General features: G+C 40.0%; 1 protein-coding gene across 2 annotated transcripts in view; it reads left to right on the top strand.

Moving 5' to 3' along the window:
• The first annotated feature begins 439 nt into the window (after positions 1-439).
• AMN1 (antagonist of mitotic exit network 1 homolog) overlaps positions 440-11,429 on the top strand; it is a 45,394-nt gene continuing 34,404 nt past the window's right edge. Inside the window, exons 1-2 of one of the 2 annotated variants that reach the window (XM_061638712.1) lie at positions 440-643; positions 5,480-5,612. In XM_061638712.1, coding sequence (XP_061494696.1) covers positions 594-643; positions 5,480-5,612 — 183 coding nt within the window. In that variant the 5' untranslated portion in view covers positions 440-593. Of the gene's footprint in view, positions 644-1,014; positions 1,131-5,479; positions 5,613-11,429 lie in introns of those variants that run through there. The other variant, XM_061638713.1, reaches the window with a different exon arrangement.

The following is an 11,429-nucleotide window of genomic DNA, read 5'->3' as shown; positions in this document are numbered from 1 at the left end:
ATAATAAAAACACCTCAGGCCTCAGTGCTTCCCTTCAAAGACTACATTTCCTTTTTTTAAAAAAAAAATTTTTTATTCAAAATTTCAGAAAACAAAACAAAGTCAAAAAACAAAAACATAATAATACATTAAAAATCTTGACTTCCGATTTGTCGTAGATCAGCTATAAGTATATAATATATATCAAACCTGTCCCTTAATATATTACAAAATCACTTTTCTCCATAGGCTATCATTAATTAATCGTCAAATCCCATTATCATTTCATTTTGATCTTTCAGCAAAAAGTCCAAAAGATGCTTCCATTCCTTAAGAAATGTATCTATCGATTTTTCTCTAAGTAAGCATGTCATGCTTACAAAGACTACATTTCCCAAGGTGCTCTGCTCTTGCCTAGGGACGCTCTGAGAATTCTCAACTCCCCTTCACTAATTTCGCTGGAAGTTGAAGCTTTGCGAGTTCCGCCGTCGAGAAAGGGATGAGAGGCAAAGGAGCGCTGCGTTTGTTTATTGTGAGGAATTGAAGGACGATCCCTGACTCGTCAAATCCCCGGCCTGAGAGGAAAAGAACGAGCAAGCCGCCCAGGCCTGGCGATGAGTTACCTCAGCGAAGGCAGCGGGGCCGTTACGTCCCTCCTAGACTTGTGAGTGGCCGGTGGGGCGAGCGGAAAACCCCACTCGTACGACGTGTCCTTTGCCATAAAGCTCCGCCGGTGCCAGAAAACTGTCTTATTTCACTCCCATCTCCCCACTCCCATCATCCCTCATGTTGATTCCTTCTAATTATTATCCTCCTACCTTCTTCCATAGCCGCCCTTAGTTATCCTGCCACCTTGCTGCTCTTGTGGCCAGATTCTGGCCCGGCGATAGGCATACAAAGCAAAAAGGGGAGTGCCTCAGAGTGTATGCAGAGAGAGCATTTTTCACATTTGTGTAAAAGGGCATTTCAGCAGGTGTGTCTTACATGACAGCCTAACCTGCTGAAATTCCGTCCTATCTTTGTGCTGTGGTTAGTGTTGGGGAGGCTCTAGTTCAAAACTCCTCTCACTGGGTGAACCTCAGGCCAGATACCATCTCTCAGACCAACACACAGGGTTGTTATGAGGATAAAATGGGGACGGGGACAACCAGGTACACCACCTTGAGCTGCTTGGGGAAGAACTGGGATATAAGCATAGCATGAATAATTAAGTTGGCCTGTCCTACTCCTAAGTAGTGTTGCCAGCTTTTCAATAGACCATGATAGGTGTGACTGTTTAAACACTCCCTTGAGCTGCAAGACTTTATCAGGTGACTGGGTTTTTAATCTCCATGTTTTGAAAGACTTCACCTGCTAATTTCCCAGCCTCATTCCTCTGTTAAAGGCACAACCCATTTTAACAGAAGCATGGCTCTTCAGACAGGCTTTTGGGGTGGGTTAGATTTTATTACTACTGTTCGATATTTTAATGTTTTAATGTATTGTATATTTTTATTCTCTACGTTGCCCAGAGTGGCTGGACAACCAGCCAGATGGGTGACTAATAAATCTAATTAATTAATGAGACTGAAAAGTCAGCAGGTGAAGCTTTTCACAGCATGAAGACAAAGAACTCAAAATTAAAAATTAACTACTGTTGTGATTACTTGCCTTAGGGTGCAATCCTGTGCACATTGACATAGAAGCAAGTCTCATTGAACCCAGCAGGCTTTATTTCAAAGTAGTCATGCATACTTGAGGTTCTCAAATTTTCTACCTCCACAGCCCACTTGAGGTGACTGAAATTCATCTCCTCAAGTTACAAAATGGTGGTGCAGGGGCAGTACCAATTAAAAAATGGTGAGAGATATGAATTTGTTATAATCAAACAATTACAGACTTCTTTTTCTACTGATACCTAATCTAGCACTGGGAATTGCTAAATTCTTTGCCAAAGCATTTTCCTTGTGCAAGGAGGTTTGTAGTTCAGCCTTTCTCAAATGAAAGACGCTTGCTCTGAGTATTGTGGCCCACCCTCCACTGCCACTCTGGAGGCTCTAAGTGGACAAGACTTTTTCTTTTATATTTTCCCCCTCCCACCCCCACATGCCTTTCAAAGTATTACCATATCCTATAATTTCTCCCATTCTCCTTTTACACTCAGCTTGTATCTTGTTCTTTCCCTTCCCTGTCCCACCATCCTTCCGTCCAGGGACTTTCACATTTACTTCCTTATCCTATAATGTCTTTCTTCTCATATCCTCTTCCTTTCTATTCTCAGTTATATTTATTTATCGACATCATTATTAATAGCAACCTTATATCTCACTTTCTGATTTCCTTCAACACTTCCTGTGGCCCTTTCTCCCTGAAAGGAGGGCATCCTTCCCCCTTCCCCTGTCTCTGTTTTTATACTCAGCATGCAAGCAGTTGCTGGTGAGGGTATTGGTCTACCAAAAGGCTATAGGGGGTGGGACAGACAAGGGAGGGAGGTCCTGAGCAGGCTGTATTCCCAAGCCACCTGAAAGTGGCCCAAGGGAGCCTACTGGTGGGTCCCAGTGCACTGTCTGAGAAATACTGATGTACACAGTTGGGCTGCTGGTGCTCCTTCTCTCCAATTCCTGTTTTCCATTGTTGCCTTAGATCACAGAGGCTGTAATTTCTAAACACGTTTATAAATCCTATGAAGCTCTCTGGAACATACTTTTGAGTAAACATCCATAGTGGGGATACTATCTATTTGCTTACCCTGTCACCTATGCCTTCTGATGAAGTGTGTTTCTAAACACCAGTTGCTGAAAACCACAGGATGAAGAGTGCTGTGGTACTCAAGTCCTGATTGTAGGCTTCCCACAGGCATCTGAGTGGCCACTGTGAAAACAGACTACTAGCCTAGATGAGCCATTGACCTGCTCTAGCAGGCACTCCTTATGTTCTTAACAGCAGCTTATTCTGCACAGCTGTGAGCAGATGGTGATACTTATCTCCTTGCTAGTGAAAATCTTCACCTGTTCATTTCTGTGGTGTAAACTGCTGTTAAAGGCACAGATGGATGCCTGCCAATTTTTTTTTGTTGGTTAGCAACTCTCATTTGTCACTGTGTGTTCTGCTACAATATGGGAAGACATTTTCAAGTGACAACATCTGATCATGATGGGGAAGACCATATCTGAATCTAAGCAGAATTTTTCAATAGCATGTCAGACTGATTTTTCAAGAAAATAGGCCTAGGAGTGCCAGATAAGAACATTAAACCTATCTGTATATTGCTGTTCTTTGCTATACTCACATTAAAACAAAGCCACAAGTAGGGCATATTCTCTTAGTTCTGTGCCTGGTTCTTGTGATAATTTCATATTGTTTAATCCTGACAATGAAAGAGCAACAGTTAAGGAGTTTTATGTTCAGTTTTATGTCGAGGAAACCACATGCCAAAGAATGAATACAAGTAGGTGTAGTTGGCAAGTAAAGTGTCGGATAGAAATGGTGCTGGAAGCAGATTTCATCTGTGTGGAAGAAAACAAAGCTTCACGTTGTGTTTGAATCAGATCCGTTAGAGGCACCTTTATTTTAAACCCAAGATCAAGAATAAACACCTGTTTAGAGAGAAACCTAGAAACACCATGAAAGTCCAAAATATTCTCTACCCTACAATTCTCACAGCAGATATTTATATGGTTTCTGAAAAATACACATACCCCAAAATTCCAGTATGTCATCATTTCAGTATGTCACCTTGACATGTGTTCACCGTCCTTCACATCAAACAGAGGAAATTAAACATTAATTAGGGGAAATTCTTACCAGCAGTTTAAAGTTAGGGGTTACATTGGAGGCTGGGCCTGGCCTCTAATAGGTCTTCTGTATCTTAAAAGTTGTGCAGGGAGAAGGGAGAATTCCATTTTGTGGTTTTTCCCATTACAGTGTTGCAAGAACACCTGCACTTGGCTGACTTTCTCTTCTCCTAAAGATACAGGATCAGTCTCAGGCCCTGAGACTGGCAACCCTACAGCTCGCAGATGCTTCCTTACTTGTAAACATGTTTTCTCTATTTGCAGTTCAGTGTCAGCATTCTCAGAACATCTTTTGGCATGCCTTCTTAGAACATTAAATCAAACATTCTCCTCCTCATCCTTTGCACTCACAAGCCTGAACCAAAAATTAAGGCCTAACTTCTTTACTTCTACACCTGCCATGTTATTTGCTTCTGGACAATTACATTTACAGTTCCAGTTTACATAAATGTATTCTGTATCTGAGGAGGAATCCAGCTGTATGTTGACCACAGTAGGCAGATAGATGCTTCTATGAAACTCATAAGCAGAGCAAGTTAGGAATAGCCACCATACAATTTCTGAATATGGAAATTGTTTCTTTCAACTGTAATGGCTACTAGCCACTGATTGATATTTCCTGCATGAATTTATCTAATCTCAGGAATTCTTGACACACTGATTAATCTACTGAACCCCTGAAATAATTTTATTGTTTGTTTATGTTTTTAAAATATGTATTACCCTTCAAACATGTTCCCAAGACAGATTACATAAAGATAAAAACACAATGACTTAAAAATACAAAGTACAAGAATAAAATAATCAAAACATGCAACATTTATTTTAGTTATATAGTTAGGATAGTTAGCTGTAACCACCTACTGAATATGGAGCAGTAGGGCTCTACTGTGCCTTGGCTAAAAGGCCCATGGCAAGGTTGTGGAGTGAGATAATACAGGTTGTACAGAATCCCTCTGGATCAAACCACAAAAATTGTACTTTAAACAAAACAGTTTGATTTATTAACAAACTATACAGAACATGGAAATGCAGTAAAATAAACAATAAAAGGTTGCTTCTAGTTTCTAAACTTGCCCTACTTACTAATATAGGCAGGTAGATTCTCTTAGGTGCTGCAGTCCTAGATCAGCCTAAAATCAGCAGTCTTTCTTCCCTCCTGGAAGATGACCAGCATGGCCGCCTGGTAGCTTCTCCCAGCTATCTCCAGCTGAAGACTCCAAGCACAGGACATGGCTCAACCTTTATAGGTCTTTGATTGTGAAACTTACACAGTGGCTTACACTGAAACTTACACAGTGGCCTACACTCCATCAAGAAGTTGGCAGGGGTGAAACAAGGCTTAGAAAAGTCAACCTTGGATGCTAATTTTGGAAGGAAGTGTGATGTGTAGGATGCAGACCACTGAGGTCTTGAAGTGCAACAGGTCAACTTAAACACTTTACAGTATGCATTTTCTAAAATTTAACTGTAACCTTCCCAACTCTCTGTAATAATATTAGATATAGTTAAGTACACAATTACTGTAAAACACAGTTGTGGTCAAAACAGAAAGCTCAGGAACGTTTGGTCAGCAGAAGCCATAGAAATTCTGGTCAGTTAGTTAGAAATGAGGTGGAGCTATGAAGTAAACAAGGAGAGTCATTATCAGAAATGGGCTGGAATTATGGGCAGAAACTCTTGTGTAACATTATGAGTTCTTTTTATTCCTTTCCCGCCCCCCACAGAAGCCTTCATTGCTTAACGAGGAATGTATCCAGATATGCTGCAGACATTAAGCCTTTGCCTCCAAACATCAAAGATAAACTGATTAAATCGCTGAGTGTCCAAGGATGGATAAATGATTCGAATATTATTATGGTAAGATCCCACTTAAAGCATGATTTGCCACATCGTCATCATTATGACTTATGGACGATGCACATTTATCTTTACAGTTATTTCTACTGTCTTTGATGCAGTCAAAGCCAGAGTGCTACAATTGTTAGTGAATTGGACTAGGACCGGGGAGATCAGGGTTCAAATGCAGACTCAGCCATGAAGTTCACTGGATGGCTGGGCCAGTTACCATCTGCACAGGGATAAAATGGAGAGGCGGAAAACCATGTACACCTCTAATGAGATGGAGTTCAATTCAGCCCAAAGCTTGCTTGGAGTACAAGCTGTCAAATATAGCACTCCCATGCTAATCATAGTCAAAAATATAAAAATGAATAAGGGGGTGCATACCCCAAAATAAATTTTATCCCACCATAAATCACACACTCCCACATATCCAGATAAGTATCTTCTACAAAATGACACTGAATTACATCCAGCCCAAACCTTTCATGGAGCACAAGACATCTCATAAAGGACATTGTCCTGGATGGGTGGGTGTTTTATTTGTGGTGGCTTAAAACTTATTTTAAGGTGTGGGAAACTACATATTTTTAAGGTCTATATATTTTGACTCTGATTGGTGTGGGGTGGCCATATTTGACAGTGTCTTGTGTCCCAAGAAAGTGTTGGGCTGGAGTTGATCTATTGCCATTCGTATTGGACACTGCCTGGGATGCTTATTATGGGGCGCACACACCTAGTTTCTTATTCGCTATTGTCATTTAAGGTCATCACATATTCATGAGTGTTGCACAAACATGAACATTTTGATTGGACAAAAGTAATGTGCATCTTGAAGGGGATAGTTTTCTTGTGAAGGGGGTATATGATATGGTTACTTTGGAGTTCAGAGACATATGAAGTTTTATTTTGAGACATAAATGAAGTTTCAAACTTTCACACAAATCAGGAACTGTGAACAAATAACAAACTTCAGCTTCATAATAGTTAAAACGGTTATTTCTCTCTTAACAGAAACTTGTATTTGCTCCATTGCAATTATTAGGCTAGTTTCTCCTGTCCTTTGTGCTGAATTTGGTTATCTCATATTCCTTGGAAGAGGGTTCAGATATATGGAGGATTCTGCATTTGATAGGGATAATCTGTTGCGAAGCAGTGTTTCATCTATCAAAATTTGCCGCCTACATAAGACTTTTCATCTTTCTTAGGTTATGAGCCAGGACTAGGCAGGGATTTCTGTTCTGTCCAGTGTTTGTCGCAATCAGTGCTGCTTCCATTCCACTATACTTTGGCTTCCACTAAAACCTACATGGTTCGTCTTGTTGTCCACAATAGCTGAAAGTAATATAATTGATTGTTAATTATGTAATCAATTTCAGTGCATTTCAATGGAAGGGAAATATCAAAAACAATGCAGAAATAATGTAATTATTTACATAATATATTCAGACTATATTTGCTTGTATGATTTCCATTCCTGATTTCTGATGAATGTGGAAATTGCGACTTTCTCAGGCAAATTGCGATTTCTCTGACAGAATTCTCCAACATCCCAAGCCATGACCCAAACTTTTGACTGAGTTAAGTTTAAAGTTCTCTTCTAGACATGACCCATCCCATATTCAGGTCTGTTTCTAATGGCAATGGTATTAATATTGGCAAGCATAAATAAATCATCCAAATGACTGACTGCTTGCCCAAGGAAAGAAGGCTCAGCTGATCCCTTGAAAAGCTTGGCATGCCATGCCTGCTAGATATTCCAGGAGTAAATAAATCAGATGTAATGCAGAACTATTGCTGACAAGACACATATGCTGCTGTTGTGAGATAATTTTAGATGATAGACCCAAAGTTAAAGCTGCATTTTGCAAATAGTACTTGAGGATCTTTTGTAAGGACAGCAGAAGCTCCTTGAAATCTTACAGAATAAATATTCATTGGGAATACAACTGCTGTGTATCATTTTGGAGTGCCAAACCTGTGCTGTATGAAACAAAGAAGAGATAACAAGGTTGTTATTTATGTCATGCCCTAAGGGAATCACAGTTTGTGATGACTTCTGGGTAGTATATCACACTTATGAGATTTTCTATAAAATTTTAAAAACAAATATTTGTAAATATTACAATAGTCATCAGGATTAGTCAGGATACTTATATGCTTGATGGAATTGTCTATTTGCAAATATTTATTGAATTCCAATTATTGGAAGGATATCAGTATACAGATTAAAATGTGTGCATTTCACTATACTGTTCAATGTTCTTGAGGTGGAAGATTTTGGAGTTGCAAAAATAGCTTGGGATTAGTATTGGAAACTTTCTTGTACTCCTGAAAATCAGTCTTTGCAGCTGCATCTCAGTGCATAAAGCTGAACCAGCAAGAAGCAGCACTGATTAAGTGCTGTAACCAAAATGGATTAAGCAGCAGTTTGAGGTACAATATCCAATACAACAGTAAAGAAATGATAAAGCTACTTCGCATTCTCTTTGTTTGCCCATTTTTTCTAGGGAAAAGCATAATCAAAGTCCCTGAGAATTTTAAACAAATGCCATCTCAGCATCTCCCCCAACCTTGTTATGGCGTCATCAGCTGCTTGATCTCCAAACAATGCCTTTCTCATTCCCTTATCAGCCAGAGTTTCATGCATGCAGTGTCTCTGTAGGACAAAGTTTACATAACTGCCAAATTTTTTGAAGCTCACTGGGTGACCTTGGGCCAGTCACTGCCTCTCAGCCTCAGAGGAAGGCAATGGTAAACCCCCTCTGAATACTGCTTACCATGAAAACCCTATTCATAGGGTCGCCATAAGTTGGAATCGACTTAAAGGCAGGCCATTTCAATTTTTCCATAGTCATCCATCATGGCTGATCCTGAGTGTGTTGAACCCTGTACTTTTCTGGGTCTGGGAGGGCCAGATTAAAAACCCCTGCTATCATGGAGTTGCTCCAAGGGACAAGATGGATTGGAAGGGGAGAGACCAGTTGTTGACAACAAGTTGTAGGGATGGGAGAGGCAAGAGTCAAGTGGCAGTGGAGTATGTAGTATATGGAGTAAGCAGTAGAGTGTGTAGTAGTATGTAGTGTATTTAGGAAGCTATAGTTTGAGTAGCCGCTCCTCAAAAACTGCAAAATGTTACTACGATTATTGGCCATCTGCAGAGGGACAAGGGGGGGGGAGTTACCCCTGGAAGAGCCATAATCCCCAGACGCCTAGCTTTTATTAACAAATTTCTAGCATTTGTTGAATCTGAGATATGAGGCAAAATGTGCAGACACTGTTCTCTTCATTTCTTTCATGAGAGACAAGCCTGTTCTAGCCTTTCAATGTTTTTTGCTGATGAATGAAGTCATAGCAATGATTGACATTTAGTAAAGCAGATCTAACCAATTAGATTGATTCCATAACGGAAGCCACAGACCTGAACTTACAAGATCTGACCAGGGTGATTCAGGACAGATGCTCTTGGAGGTCGCTGATTCATAGGGTCGTCATAAGTCGTAGTCGACTTGAAGGCACATAACAACAACCACCAATTAGGCAAAGAGAGGGCAAGATCGAAACACCAATAGTCTTGACTAGGATTGGGCAGACTTCAGGCTTATTGGATCTGCTTTGTTTTTTACTAGAACCTGAAGAACCAGGTGCAAAAGACATACAACTAGAATTAAAGAACAGGGTGCCTCTGAGCACATTCTAAGCTTAGGAATTTGTTTTCAGTACTGGTACTGAGCTGGGCTCACTGCCATTCCACACAAAATTTCATACCTGGTTAGTTTTCTTCATTTCAGTAGCCTAATTTCAGTGGGAAAATTAATTTTATTCCCATTTTTGTTGAGCATTTGGGTGTCAGAAACCTTTTCCAATATACCGCAAATCACTTAGAGATCTACCAGTCATGCGCATCCACGGGAATTTCTTTAGAGGCAGGCAAAGCAAATACTACAAATAAATAAACAAACCTGCTAGAGAAAAGGCCTTCCATATCTGGTAGATATGATGACTGAGGGGGTGAGTCCTGAGTAGACCAGGCGTCTGAGAAAACTTAAATTTCAGATCATCCCCTCTGTTGGTTCTCAATGGAGACACCTGCTGTACATCTACAAGTCATCTAGAAGTATTTCACTGAAACTCTCATTTTTTCCCCTGGCTCCATTCACCTCTTCCAGCCCTTAATTTTAAATATATATATTAAATTTTGTCATATAAAACCAACTAAATAGATAATACAAGTAAATAATGCTAATATGACAGTAACAGTTCTGGGGAGCAATGCCACGTGTCATATAGTATACTGCAATGATAGTATAGTATAGTATAGTATAGTATAGTATAGTATAGTATAGTATAGTATAGTATAGTATAGTATAGTATAGTATAGTATAGTATACTGCAATGATAGACATAGGAAAAATAGGGGAAAGAATTAAACAAAATGGGGTGTCACAAGTTCCAAATTTCCATAGAGATTGTTGAGAACCAATGTTGTAGACTGTTAGTGTTGATGTGCAAAATAAAGTTCTACCAAGTCATGTAAAAGGCCTGTGGGTGCTTTTTATCTTGTATAACCTTTACATTGTGTGTAATCTTTTCAGCCATAACAATGTTCCATATAATTTTATACCACAGAGAAATGTCCCTTCAATGTTTCCCATTTTTGTGCAGTCGAGAGTCTTGCAGCAGTCAATAAGAAGATTTAAAGTTCCTTGGCTTTAATGTCTGCATTTGTGTTTTCAAATAAAGATAATAACGAGAATTGTGGTGTAGGTTGCAATGGTCCCTTTAGAATATAAACAATTTCTTTGTATATCTAAGTCCAAACCTCTTCTATTAGTGGGCACTCCCACCATAAATGGTAGTATAACCTGTTACCACAACCTCTCTGACACATAGGGGCAAGATTAGAAGACATGTGAAACTTGTACAGGGGTCTCTTCCACCCTTAATTAACTATGGTGCTGCTGTAATCAACTTCACAGCCTCATCCCCACTGTATCCCCCCCCAAAAAACCCCAAAATGTCAGGTGAGCAACCTTGGACTACATATAGTACCCCCTCTTCAGCAAAATGGATATAATAACACTGGGCTACTTTGCAGGGCTGGAGTAACCTATACTTAGTGGTCTGTAGAAACTAAACTGGATGCTGGGTCTACCCATAAATGGGCAGCAGGTCCACCATTGGGAAACAATGGAGGGGTAGACCTGGAATACAATTTTATCTGAGGTCAGGTCTGGCCAGGTATTGCCATTGTGTAGTCTAATGGTTCTATAATGTATATGCATTTAGAGTATTTATTTTAACCTCCTCCCCAATTCATGTGGACATCCATATCATGAGGTATTCTGTACTTAATATGGCCAAATTATTTGACATCACTGGCCTCCTGTTGGGTATACTTTAATATCCATGTGTGCTATGGTAAAAGGATTCTTTGGGTGTGATTTTTGATTACTACTAAATGCAATTTATAAAGGTGCTTGTGCTACACCTATTTCATCTTGAGGGCTGCATTCCCTTCTGAATAACCATCTGGGGCCTCTTGCCAGTGGTAGGCAAAAGTAGGTGGAGCAATTAATGTAAATATTCCCTTTGTACACTGTATTAGTTTCCACACACACTCTCACACCCTCTCTATCCTCAATCCAGGCAAGCAAGAGTCATTTTCAGAGTTCAAGGACACATTCCAGCCGTCTTGGCCAATGAGGTTATTAAAAACCAGTAGGAACACGGGAAGCTGCCTTATACTGAGTCAGACCATTGGTCCATCTAGCTCAGCACTGTCTATGCTGACTGGCAGTGGCTTCCCAGGATTTCAGATGGGATTCTTTCTTA

The sequence above is a fragment of the Rhineura floridana genome, chromosome 8, assembly GCF_030035675.1.
Source record: "Rhineura floridana isolate rRhiFlo1 chromosome 8, rRhiFlo1.hap2, whole genome shotgun sequence".
In the NCBI taxonomy this organism is placed as follows: Eukaryota; Metazoa; Chordata; class Lepidosauria; order Squamata; family Rhineuridae; genus Rhineura; species Rhineura floridana.
The sequence above is the reverse complement of the archived record's forward strand: the minus strand, read 5'-3'. Positions and strand labels throughout refer to the sequence as shown.